Here is a 17,035-nt window from a genome sequence, read left to right as displayed (position 1 = left end):
ATTACCGGCATCTGCATTTTTTGTGCTTTACTCTATCTGTGTGGCCAGCAGGTTTAATTTCCACCAATTGTCGCAGCTCACAGTCACCATGTGGAAAAGCCACAAGCAAGCATTGCACATTCGGTAACTCAGGCCATCCAACTCAAAAACCAATCAAGTACTTTTGCGATGCCGGGAAATTAAATACAGTTTTTGAACAATCGATCGTGTGCTGCTGACCAATTATCTCCTTTAGTTAATAAAAGGCATAAGGATTGGAGATGTTGCCTAACTCAGCGGGTGAGGCAACATCTCTGCAGAACATCGATTAAGGTCGGGACCCTTCTTCATACTGATTATGGTGGAGGGATGGGGGAGAAAGTTGGAAGAGAAGGGTCAGGACAAAGCAGCACTGTGCAGGGCGGTGGGCACTCCCGAATGCAGCTGATTGGGATGCCCTGCCGACAAAGTCCAACTGTGGAATCATGCGCATTTATTGGTAGAAAATTGCCAGTGTATGTCACTCAAAGGAATTCATGACATTGGCTAGAACTTCCCTGAAACCAGAATTTGTTGATAACTATGTTACATATAGCAATGTTACAATTTTTTGAGATTTAAAAAATCAAATCTGCAATTTATCCCAACAGATAAAGCATAAAAATAAGTTTAATTTGACACCTTATTCACTTTCATATCTTTGTATTAAAAAGGTTATGGCCATTTTCATACTCTGAAATTAGCATCTTGTTCCCTATTGCTTTTCCATTGACTTAACTCAAAAGCTGTGATCGAGGACAGTCAAAAGCCCATAACTTTCTTAAAAATTAAGCGTACTGAATGACATTTTCAGTTATTATAGATTGAAGCATTCTGAAACAAATATGAACCAATCGTGCTTGGATGACCTGAAATTAAAGCATATAATTAGCTAGTTATTACTAGATCTAAACATCTATCCATTTCTTAAGAAAAGGTTAACATTTTTAAATAGCCTAAGTGTCCAAATAACATTCACACAAGAATTCACAATATAACATGATTTTTAAATCTCATTGTCATGAATTTATAGGCCAAATGGAAGGAATTTATTGTTTAATTCCCGTAAATTAATGGCCATTTAAATCATCTTGTGAGTGAGATTTTGTGGAACGCGATCATTTGGAGCGTTGCGGTTGCGGTGAATTTAAACCCCATATCGGCAGGAAAAACACTGCCAGTTCGTATGGGGCTTTAATCACATTTTCGCCGATGAAATTTTGATTAAAGTAATCCTAAGATGCAAATTTATATGTAAAATAAACAACTTACCTTATGTTTTGTCCCCTACGTGAGAACCGTCCCATTGATGGCGTTAGAAGTAGATTTTTACTTTACTCCAGCGCTTAAATTGTCCCACGGTTTAAAAAAAAATTACGAGAACGGCAGTCGGAACGGTTTTTCAGCATCAGGTAGTAGCCCGAGAAAATATATCTCGGACCGGCAGGAGAAAACGGAATTTCAAAGGCGCCAAAGTCGCGCACACGTCCAGTGACAGAACTGCAGCGCTGCTGAAAGTAAGTTTTGTAACATACCTACTAAATAGGAACATTAAAGTTTGATATCTGTGATGAGGTTCAGAGAGTTTATTCCATTATTTCCTCTCCATTTAAATCTCACCACTTCCCCCCAAAACAAAAAAACTGGTAGATCATGAGTCAGTGGTTGCAGCTTCCTCCTGCTTCGTTTCATTCTGTAATTCTGAAGGAGCCTATTTAACCCATCGTCTCTGGTATTCCTTTGCAAGAACTCAAAGTAGGGGCAGGCTACCCGGCCCCCCAAGCCTACCCCAATGTTCAATATGATCATGGCTAGTTCATGCTGGCCTCTTCCGTGCCATTTATCCATTTATTTATTTATTTATTTATTTAAATTTATTTTTGTTAGAGAAGTAAGATACCTCAGTACCTAATACTTATTGACATATTACATTTCATATACAACTTATTTTTTTAATTTAATAGCAAAACAGGAATAAGGAAGAAAAGAGTAGAAAAGAAGAGATTAACATAAGTGGTGCGTGAGATTGCCATTTCTTTATAAACCTCAATTCCTCAGCTCAGCTCATATCAGAGTGCTTGAAAATGTAACCAGGATCCCATGATGCCACAATGCAGATATTCACCACCATCACACCTCAGGGAACAGAAATGCAGGCTTGCCAGAATGTCCCCATTCTGCAAAGCAGATTTAAATAAAATCTGGTGCATGTTTTGAGTTTAGAATAATTGCAGATTAACATTGCTACAGAAAGGAAGAACGCAAGTTCCCTTTTTATTTCCGAGCCAAGCTGCAGCTATGAAAGTATGAAAGAATGAATGTAAAATCTGCTTACTGTCTTTTGTTGAGAGAAGTGATCGGCAGCCATGTTCAGATGTGTGTGTTTGTTTGTTTTCATTTAGAGCGAGGCAGTGGAAGGACATGCTCCTCATTTTCACACAATCACAGTAGCTCTGCTAATTCCTCGAGCAGCTCTCAAGCCCCAGCCACTAAAGCAGCCAGGAGTCTGCGGAGGCAGTCAAAGCACTTGGTAATGTATCTCCTGTGAAGGTGGGTGGAAAGGAAGCTGGGTTACAGTGAATATATCTTACTCTTTTGTTTTTGGCGTAGTAATTGTTTTACTAATATATGTGCATGAGCCTGGAGCACACTGCATCAGCCTGGCTGTTGTTGATGTACCACGTGCTTCATCCCCATACACATCACTTTCATACTCCTGTCCACATTTCCTTTCAAACGCTTGTTTGCCTCTGAGAGCCATCATCCATGTCTTCCTTGCTGTTTAAAGAACACTCTGCTGAATCCCCTGATGCATCTTGGTGATTGAGTGTTGTTAAGGTCACATTTTTAGAATTCTTCAAAAATGATGCACCTCAGTCCCCTGTGGAACCCCCTAAATGTTTTATGCAAACAATCTCCCACAGTCATGCAGGCAATAATTATTTCTTAACTGGAAGAAATTTCCCCTGACTCTGCCAAATTTAGACCAAAAACAACCCTTAATGTTCATATAGTTAATGCACATTTATCCCCATACAATGTTATCTCAATAGCTTGCAAGTACGGCAGGACTTACATTGATCCAGCACATGTGTAAACGACTGATTGGTCTCTTGTGCAATATGATTGTGTGGTTCATATTAAACTTGGGTTGTCATTAATTCCACAACTTAAAAATTGCCATCAATACTTTTGAACCCCAGGTAATATTTTCCTTTTATTAAGCTATTTAAGCTATTGATCTACCTGTATAGATTATTTTAACTTAAGGTATAATAAAATGCAGGGGTTAAGAGGGATAAATGGGTGACACAGTGGTGCAGAGACCAGGATTTGATCCTGGCCTTGGATGCTGTCTGTCAGGGGTTGCACGTTCCCCCTGTGACCTCTTGGGTATTCTCCGGGTTCTCCCGTTTCCTCCCGTGTCCCAAAGACGTGCAGGTTTGCCAGCTAATTTGCCTATGTAAAAATTGTCCCTGAGCTGTAGGGAGAGGATGCGAAAACAGGAAGACATAAAACTAGTTTGAATGGGTGATTGATGGTTGTCGTGGACTCGATGGGCCTGTTTCCATGCTGTATCTCTAAACTCAACTAAATCAGCACTGGTTTCATTGTGTAGCAGAACAGGTACAAGGGGCTGAATGGCCTGTTCCAGAGTCTGTCTGATAAGTGAGTGACTGTTGTGTTTGTTTCAGGAGATGACTGAGAATGGGAGCCATCAGATGGTGGTGAAAGCCAAGTTCAACTTCAAGCAGAACAACGAGGACGAGCTCTCGTTCTCGAAAGGCGACATTCTTTATGTCACTCGAGTTGAAGATGGAGGATGGTGGGAAGGCTCGTTCAAAGGAAGGTCAGGATGGTTCCCCAGCAACTATGTTCGGGAGATAAAAGCCAGTGGTGAGTGCCCTGCCTGGCCTCTGGCCAGTGTAGTCGGTGTTAAGTTGCTAAATCACTCTGCCCATCTAAGTGAGGTGTGAAAGTTTTCATTATTTTGCACATTATGTTTTTTTCCCAATTTTCTTCATCAAATAAAATAGACATAATTTGTTTTGTCAACTATCTGGGTGGCTGCACACAAAGTAGATAATTGACAGTAAACTTGTTCCTGAAAATATTGATAGCTCTTAACAGCCAACTAGCTCTTAACAGCCAACTCTCTGAAAACTCCTTTTTAATTCTCTTAAGCTCCTTATCGGTACAATTCACCATGACTATTACTAATTTATGCCATGTGGGTCATCACTAGTGAAGCCGGCATTTAATGCCCATGTTATTGCCCAAAAGGGTAGTGGTGAGCTATCGCCTTGAACTACTGCAATCCTTCTGGTGAAGGTGCACCAGCAGTGCTGTCAGGGAGGGCACACCAGGATTTTGACTTTCAATGAAGGAGACAGCAATATATTTCAAAGTCGGGATAATGCGCAACTTGTGGAGATACACGACTGCAGTGGTGTTCCCTTGCTCCGACTGTCCTCGTCCTTCTTCAAGGTAACAGTTGCTGGTTTGGGATATGTTGCTGTGAAACCTGGATGATTGATTGCATTACATTTTGTAGATGGAGATGGTTTTGATGTACGTTAACCACTTGGATGTGAATGTAGGAAATATGATTAATAAATTGACATGATAATTGGTGCTGTGTGGATAGCGAGGGAGGTTGTCTGTGGCTACAGCAGGCACAGCTCAAATATAAAGCTGTCGTTACTGCAGAACTACCTGTAGACGCAGAGAGAGAGAGAGGTACTTGATAAGCATGGGTCGGGTGGGGGCAGGAACGTTGCCATGTGTAAATGGGGATACAGAATTGAGGTTAAGGCAGTGAGGCCATGATTTTATTAAATGTTAGTGGGTTTGAGTTGCCTCCTGATCTTCATCTATATGTTTATGTCCCCTGTCCCCTGTTCTCAGAAGCCGCCTGTCTGTGTCAGTACTTCACCCACCAGCCACTATATTTCATGGTCAGAGTAAATAGTAAGCCTGGCATTCCGTGCTGGTGCTGCCCATCAGGTGGCTCAGCCCACCACAGTGCCAAGGCTACAAAACAAAACTGAATGATAAATAGCCTGCTGGATTTGAAGCATCCTCCTCAACCAGGTCTCAAATGCTTAATCGTGCATTTTACATCGGATCAATACCCAGGAATTAGAGCATATGTTTTTACTGAAACCATGTTGCTTTTTGGAGCCGCATTGTACTGCCAACTGCGTCTGACAGCAGAAGCTTGACACTCAGATACAGAGAAGAGACAGTGAGTGAGGAGATGGGCGGCATTGATTTCCAAAGGAGACTACTAAGTTGAAAAACCTACTGAATTACACTAACTCTCAGGTGTCAACTCTGTAAGCGATCCTCCTGTAATATCTTCACAGCAACGTACCATGCCTCAGATATTCACAACATATAGTAATGACTCTCATAGACCTCAGAGATTGTGGCCAAGTGAATTGCATTAAAATTTCCAATTATACTAGATAGCTGGGGAAGTGAGTTGGGGAAAGGGTACAAAACTCGCAGAGTATAAATTGGGTGAAGCAGATTGGGATTAAAGATAATATGAAAGAAATGTGTTAGATATTTCCAAGAAGTCGTCATTCCGAACAATACTGTAACGAAGATAAGTCTTGTGAAAATTACCATCCATATGTGGCTAACCAAAGTAATTAAGGATGGTATGTGATCGAAAAGAAAGGAGAGTAGTCAACAGTAATGGCAGACCTAAAAGTGAGGAGAACTTTGGAAATAATTGCACGATAACTTTACAAAAAAAGTGGTAAGTGAGAGGAAGGGACAAAAATCATTAGAAGGACAGACAGTAGCAAAAGTAAATGTTGGTCGTTTGGGACAAATGAATTAATGGGGTACCAGGTTGAGATGCATCCTGTCAGAATACAAGCCTGGGGTGGTGTGGACATGGTGGCTAAAGGGCTTCATTCCATGCTGGATGTCTCGATTGCTCCATCTCTCCACCCATCTTTCATCATTTTCTTTATTTAGTTTTAACCCCAGTCCAGTTTTGCATTGGACTGTATCACTTACAAAAAAGGCACAAAATGCTGGATGAACTCAGCGAGTCAGACAGCATCTGTTTACGGTCAGGACCTTTCTTCAGACACCTTTCTCTCTTTTTTTGATTTCCCCATCACGGGACAAGACTATTGACTGGCTTTTACGACAAGCCTACCAACTCCCACAGTTATCTGGACTGCACATCCTACCATCTTGTTCTTTCTAAGAAGCTATCCCCTACTCTCAATTCTTTAGTCCTTTAGTAAATGTGGTTTACCCCTTCCTGTCATAGATATATCCCTCATCCGTGTCTCATCTGTGTCCTGTAGTTCTTTGCTCGTTCCCCCTCCCCTCGACATTCTAAAGCCCCTATCCCACTTAGGAAACCTGAACGGAAACCTCTGGAGACTTTGCGCCCCACCCAAGGTTTCCGTGCGGTTCCCGGAGGTTTTTGTCAGTCTCCCTACCTGCTTCCACTACCTGCAACCACCTGCAACCTCCGGGAACCGCACGGAAACCTTGGGTGGGGCGTAAAGTCTCCAGAGGTTTCCGTTCAGGTTTCCAAAGTGGGACAGGGGCATAAGGATAAGAGTCCTCACCTTTCAACCCACCAGCCTCCACATCCAACACATCATCCTCCAACATTTCCGTCACCTCCAACACAATCCCACCACCAGTCACATCTTCTCATCTCCATCCCTTTCTTCTGCAGAGACTGCAACTCCTAGGTTCACTCATACCTTCCCAAGCAAACCACCCCCGCCCCAGGTACTTTCCCCTGCAACCGCAGGAGATGTTACACCTGTCCCAATATCTTCTCCCTCACCTCTAACGGGACCCCAGCAGGTGAGACAGATTCATATATACCTCCTATAACCTTATCCACTGCATCCAGTTTTCCCGATGTGGCCTCCTGTACATCAGCAAGACCAAGCGTAGACTCAGTGATAATTTTGTCGGACAAAGCTTGCTGGATCTCCCGGTTACGAACCATTTTAACTCTCTTCCCATTCCCACGCTGACCTTTTTGTCCTCGGCCTCCTTCACTGCCAGAGTGAGGCCACAGGCAAACTGGAGGAACAGCACTTCCTATTGGACAGCTTACAACCCGATGGTATGAGCATTGAATCAATTTTAGGTAACTACATGCAACTCTTCCCCCCCTCCCCTTCTTTCTCACCTGCTCCTGTCCTCTCTGCCTCTCCTGGACGTACTTATTTCTCCCCTTCCACTTACAATCCTTCCTCTAGCTTAAAAATTCACAATTCTTCAATCCTTTTGGCATATACCTGTCTTTTCATCTCTGGCCTTTGTCAAACCATCTGCCTATCAACCCCCCCCCCCCCCCCCCCCACACTCACCTTTATCAACCTGCCAGGCTTTGTCCTAACACCCCCACCCCCCTCTCTTACAGCTTTCCTCCCCCTCAAATCAGTCTAAAGAAGGGTCCCTATCCAAAACATCACTCATCCATGTTCTCCAGAGGTACTGCCTGACCCACTGATTTGCTCCAGCACTCAGTCTTTGTTTGTAAACTAGTATCTGTTGTCCACAATTGCTCATCGTGCTTCAGATGTGGTCTGATTTAATAACTTAGCAAACATATTATTCACTTGCAGATAAGCCACTTTCCCCCAAGTCCCTGAAAGGACATGAGACACCTTCTGTTACAAAGAATTATTACAGTTTGGTAAGTGCCTTCCTGGCTTGGCTCTATTTCAATCGCTGTAATTCTGTTTAATGAAATACTGCATATAGTTTAGCTTGTAATCTGTTTACAAAATATCTCTTTTTTAAATTGGGACAAAACAGACCATTTCTAACTGGTATAATTTTCTCTTTTTATAAATTACAATCTGCTCTTCAGCTGTCTGCACAGACCTTGGCCTCACACAATGTGAATCTCGTCCCACACTCACATTCTGCATCAAAACCCTCTCTCTCCCCTCCCCTTGCAGGACTCGCAATTAACAGTTGCCGGGGTGCCAATGGCCACCTAAAGTCCCGCCGGGCAACCTAAAAGCCGTGTCATATTGCCCGGCTTGGAAAGCACCCAGGACACCTATTGTTCAACTCTATCTCTCTCTCTCTCTGTCACTCTCCGTCTCTGCCCACCATCCGTGTCTGGGCAACTGGGTCTCTGGCCACACCTCATCTGCCTGCATGGCCGGCCGCCTTGCACATGCGCACTGCCACGGCCAGCACATCATCGGCCGCCCTGCACATGCACACTGCCACGGCAACTGGTCGGCGCCGGGCACTTTCTCCCTCCCTTTGCATTATGGAAGATCTGACCGCCATTGCTGTTCTTGAGTCTGGCAGTGCGTGACTTTAGCGACCTGTACCTTTTTCCTGAGGGCAGCAGTGTGAAAAGGTGGTGACAAGGATGTGTAATGTCTTTCACGATATTACAGGTCCTGCTGCTGCGGCATCTGGAGTGGTAAATGTCCTCCAGAGCAATGCGTCATTGCTCATAATTCCGGCTGGTAACTACGCACTTCGTCCGAGCACATTATCACACGCGTCATGCAAGCCGTCTTAAATGACCATCTAAGCTGTCATTTGGCAACCTAAAAAGCTGCCTAGGTTGCCCGGCTGGCAACAGTGGGGGAAAAAAGTTGTGAGAGCTCTGCCTTGCCTTTAAGCTGCATGTTCTTGACATAGCTTTCTCGACAGGAGCAGTCTGAACATCTGACATCATATGTTTGAAGTGGAGCTCCTACCTCAGCCTTGCTTTCTCCAGAACTGACATACATTTTAGCCGCTGCTCTGCTGTTGGACACATAGGGCAAGTGGGCAGCAGTCCCTTTTCATAGCAGCCTTACGTTTCTGCTGTGCCTTTTACACCCTTGGGTGTTCCAGAATGCTGTGCAGCTTACAAAGTGTGCTCACTGAAATAATTGATTATTTATTTTTGACAGATATTTCAGAGATAAATAATGGTATATCTAATTTATTTATCATTCAGTCAAACCATGGAATCTTCTAGGCCACGTGGATGATCTGGCAGAACCATATCTGCATCTGAATGATGGCATCTGACAGTACAGCACTCACTCAGAATCATGTCTCTGCCATGGGGCTTCATCCCAGGACCCTCTGCCTGGTAATGAGAGAGCTCACTAACCATGCGAGCACCCATAGGAAATCAATGTACTCTTCATGGAACTAGGAGACCAGATATTCTTCGATGGGAGTGATGTCGGTGTCACTGGAGGGGTATTGAAAATTGTTCAGGAAATGCATTCTTTATCTTCTGTCCTCTGGCCAATCAACACACGAGTTGGCGTAACGTAGTCTTCAGCTTTCACCTAATATTCATTTAACTAAATATCGTGAAGACAAGTTCTGTCAGCTGCCTACGCCCCAATGTATTGTGGTATGGATATGCAAAATGAATGCAAATTAAGTCAAAGGCAGGTCTGTTTTATAAAATAAATGTAAGTGATCTACAGTACTGTTACAGAGTCATGGAAACAGACCCATCGGCACAACTCCTCGTTCCTCATTCTATAACCCCACCAACCTTTGAGTGAAAAGATTGCCCCTCGGGTTCCTATTAAATCTTTCCCCTCTTACCATAAACCCGTGTCCTCCAGTTCTTGATTCCTCTACACTGGGTAAAAGACTGTGCATTCACCCTATCTATTCCATGAATCTCATGATGTTATACATGTCTATAAGATCACACCTCAGCCTGCCCAACCTCTCTCTATAGTATAGGCCCTTGCGTCCTGGCAACATTCTCGTATACTCGTTCATGACGAACAGGGAAGTGATTGCCACCATCTTGCCCTGGGTTGGCTTCCCCAGGAAAGATTGTTTACCACATATCTGTTTGTGGAAGAAGCAAGATGCTGGAGGAACTCTGCGTGAGGCAGCATCTGTAGAGGGAATGGACAGACGATGTTTTGAGTCAGGACCATTCTTCAAACTCTGAAATCTTGGTATGTGCACATCGGCTGCCTTGTCTTCACATTACCACAGTTGTTGCAGCTGAAAAGCCCTCCTGTGATCACATAGTGCCATGGAATGCCCCGACATTGATGAGGTTTCTTTAACCACTTGTTTTCCTATTCAAAGTGGCCATCGTAATGTCACTGGAATTTCCCATGAGATGCAGCAAACGCAATCGGATGAGACCGCATACCATCATGTGTATTCCAGCTCTCGCCATGCGTCTGGCCAGCTTGTTCCAGTACAGTTACAGCATACCCAACAATGTGGAAAATTGCCTTGTACGTCCTGTCTACAAAGAGCAACCTGGATAATTACTGCCCAGGGAGCACTCGGTCCATCAGCAAAGTTGTTGATGGTGGAACCCAGAGGGCATTTAAGAGTTAACATCATTGACGTTAGCACCACGTGACCTAGACAGAAAAGGATGCCAGGAATCACAGCAGTCTGATAGCTTCAACACCATTTAAGCCAGACGAGTTTTTAAATCTCAATTCTGATTCAAGATTGATTTGATAATCTCCAGTTCCATCCATCAGTACAGCAGTGTCCCTGCTAACCATCAAAAGAGATTATATCACGTGCCCATTCTGTGAGGCTCTGTCCAGCAAATGTTATTGGTACAGCGCTTTCACCAACCTCCTAGTGTAGTAGTTGTGGCTCCTGATTTAGCTGTTTCTATCCACTGGAGAAAACACTGTTCTGCCTGCGGATATTTAGTAGACAGTGAGTCACAGCAAATGTTTTATTCTAAGACATTACAAATTGCAGTTGAAATCTTAGTTTAAAGTAGCCCAGGTACAGAGTTGGATCAGCAGAGGTGTCAATCACTCCACCAGTGCCAGAACATCAAACATGCTGTGTCTGTGTTTCATTCTGGAGTTACTTTTACAGTCTCTGAACCACACCAAGCCTTGCACACAAAAACATCAATCTTTAAAATAAAGTCTTTGTCCACACCTGATATTTAGTTTAGTTTAGTTCAGAGATACAGCGCCGAAACAGGCCTTTCGGCTCACCGAGTCCACACCGACCAGCGATACAGACCATCTACCACCCTCTACACTAGCACTATCCTACACACTATGGATAATTTTACAATGACCGAATTACCAAATTACCAAAGCTAATTACCCTGCAAATCTGTATGCCTTTAGAGTGTGGGAGGAAGCCAGAGCACCCAGAGAAAACCCACACAGTCACATGGAGAACGTGCAAACTCCACACAGGCAGCATCTGTAGTCAGGATTGAACCCAGGTCTCTCGCACCGTGAGGCAGCAATTCTACCTCTGTGCCACTGTGCTGCCTCCACTTTTGCACATGCAGGTGTGTGGCTGTGCTCCACAGCTAGACATGTGGAACTCTTCCTTACTCCTGCAAGCTCACCTTCACGGCAGCCAAACCAATCAGAGTTGGAACTCAGTCAGGAGAAGTCAGCTTGCCACTGCAGAGATTAAGTAATCTGTCTTGCTAGCTTTTTGGAGGATACTAAAACAGTGATAAACATCCTTGCATGAACAGCACTAACCGCTCAAAGCAATTAATCTGTGCCGATCGTCATGCTGTGATTGTACCAAGAGTAACAGGTAAATGCTCTTTTTTTCCCCTCAGGTTATACAGAATATTTTGGACAATGAACACGATTATGCAAAGGAGCTGCAGGTGCTGCTCAGCACCTACCTGCGATCGCTGCAGGCCAATGACAAGTTAGTATACCAGGTCCTGCTCTGTCCTGGTCACCTTCACTCAACTATACACCACTCCAAGGTCACCTGCACGGGCACCAAGTACTAGCGGCGTGGTCTTACCACTTGTAGCACTTACCCTTCTTGCACTTGCCTGAAGCCTCTTCCTATTAATTTATTTAGCCATATTCCCTTCCCAGGTCTATCACTATTACAATTCTGGCCTCACTATAATCCCTAACTTTAAACGTCCATCATTGGAGGTTGTGCCGTCAGCTCTGGTATTCCCACCCCAAACCTCGCCTCTGCTCAGTCTGTCTTCCCCCAGATGCCTTCTTTTAACGTATTGCTAAACCCAAGATCAATTACAGATGTTCCCCAATTTACGATGCTTCGACTTACGATATTTCGACTTTACGATGGTGCCAACGCTGGGCACCTCACTTCCGGTCACGTGATCAAATTGTAATAAATGCATTTTTGACTTACAATATTTTCGATTTACAATGGGTTTATTGGAACGTAACCCCATCGTAGGTCGAGCAGCAGCTGTATCAGGCTCACGGCTACATTGAACATAGAACAGCACAAGAACAGGCCCTTTGGCTGTCCGTGCCTGACATGATGTGAAGATCAACTTTTATCTGCCAGCACATAATCCATATCCCTCCATTGTCTGCATATCCATGTGCCTATCCAAAAGCCTTTTAAACATCACTATCATATCTGCCTCTCACAGTGCGTTCATGGCACTCACCACTGTGCAAAAAAAAAAAACATCTCCTTTAACCTTTGCCCTTTCACTCTTTAATCCTGGGGAAATGGTTCTGACTGTCTATCCCATCCATACAAATATCCCCACATATGGATGAATGCCAATAATTGTGTAAAGCAATCTGGAATGCCTCTTGTACTAAAGGCCAATGGCTCGAGTGTCCACTCCTGCCCTAACTTTACCATTCTAAACGTTCTCTCTTTGGTTCCAGGCTATCTGTTGTGGACATCACTGCACTGAAAGGAAACATGGAAGAAATTTACTTGTTTCAGCAAAGCCTTTGCCAGACTTTAGAAGAATGTGCAAAGTAAGTTGAGAATCCATCCGTGAGCACTGAGTCTGACAGATTCCTCTTGTATTTTTGGGAGAGATTAATTTTCATGTTGGCTGAAGTTTACAATCTCTTTGTGGCTGTGTACACACGTCCGACCACATACCCACCTACCCACCCTTCCGACCGCCCACCTACCCGTCATCATCATCACCGGCTGGGTGGGGGGTGGGTGTTTTGCGTTTCCGTCCAGGGGGTAGGGAGATGTTGAGATTGTGCCACAAAAACACTTCCAGGAGGTGACATTCTTCTTTAGAGGGTTAGTAAGAGCATCATGGCAGAATCATAAACAATTCAGAAGTTTACTGGTGGGGAACTTTCTGTAGAACAGGTCCTCGTCAGGGCAGTGAGAGCAGGATTACGATTTTTACTGCTGTTAATTGAGATGAGGATAGGGCAGGAGATCAAGTTGATCTTGCCTTCTTTCCCTCAGTACTCCCCTCCCAACCTAATAGTGATCGTTTTACACTGTCAATTCAGCCACAATTATGCAGCATAGTCATAAGGTCTTACAGCATGGAAATAGGCCCCTCACCACCAACATGGGAGCAATGTGGCAGGAAACCAGTGCACCTGGAGAAAACCCACGTGTTCACAGGGTGAATGTACAAACTCCACACAGATAGTGCCTGAGGTCAGGATTAAACCGGGGTAGTCTGGCGGTCTACTACTGCAACACTGCGCTGCCCCTATTGAAAATTTTGATATCCTTAAATGTTTGTAATCCTGCGTGTTAGTGAGATCATATACAGTACCAGTCTATGATTCTGGCCTCAAGTGAAAGTAATGTTGGGAGTTTACATTTGCTGCTGGCCGTCCTTTGTCAGGTGATTAACACGTCAATGGTTTGAATCTCAGGTTGCCAGATGCTCAGCAGAAGGTTGGTTGCTGCTTCCTGAATCACTTGCCTCAGATGAAGTCGCTGTACCTCGCATACTGTGCCAACCACCCTACAGCTGTGAGTGTACTCACCGAGCACAGGTAAGAGGCACATTCCCACTGACCCATCACCAGCTCCATGTCATTGCTCACTAGTTTAGTTTATTGTCATGTGTAACGTTAGATAGAGTAACCCCCAACCTCTCCTCCACAAAATCTCAGTGTCTGTTTGGCAATCGTTCTGTAAACTAGATGGTTTATTTGTATTTAACCAGATTCGGAGTTATGAAGGGAGAATGTTTACATTAAACTTTCCATGTTAATGAATGAATTATACCGATAAAATGAGGTGTAGAGTTTGTATCTCTAAATGTTTTTAATCAGGTATGTTAGTGGGATTATATACATGTGTATGATTCTGGTTGCAAGTGAGAAGTGATGTGACTGAATCAAGATTAAAAAACAAGCAGAGTTTGCTTCATTTAAAAGTATAATTTGACTATTAAGGTGGAAAAGCCTTTTTATCGAGATCGAGACACGCATGCTCAATAATGGGAAATAGATTTGTACAAGAAAATAGTCTGATCAGAAAACAATTCTGACAAGATTATCAGATGGAATTGGAAGGATTTGGAATAAGTACGTTTGTAGGTTGTGATATGAAATATCTCTAGCATCACCAGGCTGCGCCAGAGCAAGTCCTGACCAGATTGTTCATCCGAAACGCAACCATCTGCACTGCATGATGGGCACTGCAGCCAAGTTTCACACAGCAAAACGCCACAAGAAGCAGTCGTGCTGTTAATTGGTTCACAGGAGAGACATTGCCCGCAATGCCAGCATTTATTGTCCACCCCAGATTACCACTGTTATCTGGGGTGGAGATTGAGTCAACCGCTGTGGTGGGTCTGGAATCACACCTAGGGCGGGCACTAAAGGGAGAACGTGTCCCTCCTGAAGGATATTCATTAAACATGATATTCTTGCAATTTGGGAATTTCATGTGACCATTAGTGATAATAGTTCCTTATGCCACAATGTATATAAGTACTTAAAGTTCACCAGCTGCCGAGGCAGGACTTAAACTGGTAATCCTGGATGCAAGCCCTGTACATTAAACCACCATGCTACTGTATCACACGAAAGGCCAGTTCAATTGTTAGATTCTGATGATGTTGCTTGAGGGTGAGCACACTGGGAGAATTTGTGAATGCTTCTTGGAATAGTATTTCAGCCTGTATCACAAGCCTTTTGTGAACAAATTTGAAGCACACCAACTCCAACAAAGCAGCAACGCCACAGTACAGCACTGATCTAATGCAGGCTGCATAGAGTGGTCTTAAACTCACAACCTGCCGATACAGACTGGAGAAATCACTGTGATGGTCATTTAAAGTGACTTGAACATGATGCCAATATTGCTCAAGTTAGTGCACTGCAATGGGGCACACATCAAAAAGGCATGAGACAATGTCCACACAAATCTCGGTCTTATTTAGCACTCTTCGTGTTTACACACATGAACGAAAGATCTCTTAGGTTCTCCAAAGATGAGGAAAATGATTTGAAGCCAGTGACGTGATTTATGTTTGGATTTTCAGAAGGCTTCTGATAAGGTTCCTCGCAGATTTAGGTTTATTAATATAATTGTTTCGAGCTACAGTGAAAAGCTTTGATTTCCAAACAGATTAAATAATACAATATATAAATACAAAACAGATATCCAAACAGATTAGATAATACAATACATAAATACAATCAAGTCAAACTCAAGTACAATAGATCGAGCAAAAAGGAAGATATAGTGTGCAGAATATATTCTCAGCGTTGTAGCACACAATCTCCATTGTTCCACAAGGCTTGCAACAGAATTGGAACATATGAGATTGGAGGTAATGTGGGTTGAGAATTGGTTAAAGGCAGAAAGCAGAGTTTTGGAGTAACTAGGTCTTTCTTGGCTTGGAAGGCTGAGTTGTGGAGGGCCACGGAAATCAGTATCGGTCTCCAGCTAGTTACAGTTTATCAGCAATTTGGCCAAAGAGATTAAATGTCATATATCCCGAGTGAGTGGCTGAGAATGTAGCAGTGGGACTCGTGCAGAAACATGGGAGGTGATCCACTCCAGGGCATGAAACTGGAGTGCTAAGTTTTTCTTAACTGGCGAGAGGTTGAGATATATTGATGTTCAAAGGAACTAGATGTCTGGAAACATTACATAAATTATGCAAGTAAAGAAGGCGGACACAGGGAATTGCAGATGTTTGAATCTTAATCAAAACTGGAGATGGAGGAACTCAGCGGGTCAGGCAGCATCTGTGGTGGGACGTTTTAGGTTGGGACTCTTCTTCAGACTGATGAAACGTCGCCCAACCATTCCCTTCACAGATGCTACCTGACACGTTGAGTTACTGCAGCTTTTTGTGTTGTGCTTAATTAATGAATCCACGATCGAGTATTGAAATAATGTTATTTCATAATAATTGCAGTGTTACATTTTATTCCCATTACTTTGTCAATCAATTACCCTGAAATATCTATTTACACATAGATGGTAAAAGTTGGAATTCTTTTAGCCAAGTCTGCACCCTGTTCTTGAGGCAAATATATTCTTTCCATACTGTTGTCGAACTTTCCACATCTCATTAGAGCCTGCTGCAGTTGGATAATGTGATGGTAAAACTTCAGTCAGAGTACTTTAACTGACTGACTTAGCCATGTGCAAAGATAAACTGTGGACAAAAAGTAGTTAAAATGCAAGTGATCTTTGGCTACAGCACACATTCACTGCAGTGAAGAGAGCTACATCTCCAGTTGTTTATGGGTGGATAGTACACCAGAGGGCACTGTGCCACCTTCAAACTCAAGCTTCCTTTCTCATGCTATTAGTAGGCTTGCTTTTATGAAGTATAGTTATAAAACACATTTTATTTCTGTTTTCATCAGAGATTTAAGAGTGTTCAGGTAGGTGTTCATAGGTGGAGTGGGTAGAGAACTGAAATTGAGTGAGGAAACTATTTTCTCAGACTGTGAGGAAACAGTCTGAAGAAGGGTCCTGACCTGATACATCACTTACCTGCTGAGTACCTCCAGCACCTTGTGTTTATCTTTGAAATAGAGTGAGTTCAGACTCTGATCCCGTGGTATTAAAATGATAGCAACAAAGCAGGAGCAGCAGGTCGAGCAGCATCTATGGGTGAAGAGGAATGGTCAGTGTTTCAGGTCGAAACCCTGCATCAGGACTACTAAAATGGTACCCACAGAAGGAGATTGTGTATACTGAGCTGGGCTAGTAACGCACTCCAATTCTCTCAGTCCTCTGCCAACTTTATCCCCTTCCAGGATTTATCCAGTTCTCGTTTGAAAGTCCCTGTGGAATTTGCTTC

At 43.4% G+C, this 17,035-nt stretch overlaps 1 protein-coding gene across 4 annotated transcripts in view; it reads left to right on the top strand.

Annotated features, from left to right (window-relative positions):
• The window catches only part of arhgef6 (Rac/Cdc42 guanine nucleotide exchange factor (GEF) 6), a 75,885-nt gene that overhangs the window by 31,628 nt on the left and 27,222 nt on the right, over positions 1-17,035 (top strand). For all 4 annotated transcript variants that reach the window (XM_055643958.1, XM_055643957.1, XM_055643959.1 and 1 more), the window contains exons 4-9: positions 2,421-2,548; positions 3,714-3,915; positions 7,644-7,714; positions 11,594-11,688; positions 12,654-12,749; positions 13,632-13,754. In XM_055643958.1, coding sequence (XP_055499933.1) covers positions 2,421-2,548; positions 3,714-3,915; positions 7,644-7,714; positions 11,594-11,688; positions 12,654-12,749; positions 13,632-13,754 — 715 coding nt within the window. The remainder of the gene's footprint in view (positions 1-2,420; positions 2,549-3,713; positions 3,916-7,643; positions 7,715-11,593; positions 11,689-12,653; positions 12,750-13,631; positions 13,755-17,035) is intronic.

This window comes from Leucoraja erinacea, chromosome 12 (genome assembly GCF_028641065.1).
Source record: "Leucoraja erinacea ecotype New England chromosome 12, Leri_hhj_1, whole genome shotgun sequence".
In the NCBI taxonomy this organism is placed as follows: domain Eukaryota; kingdom Metazoa; phylum Chordata; class Chondrichthyes; order Rajiformes; family Rajidae; genus Leucoraja; species Leucoraja erinaceus.
Note: the sequence above shows the minus strand (reverse complement) of the source record. Positions and strands in the feature narration are given on the sequence as shown.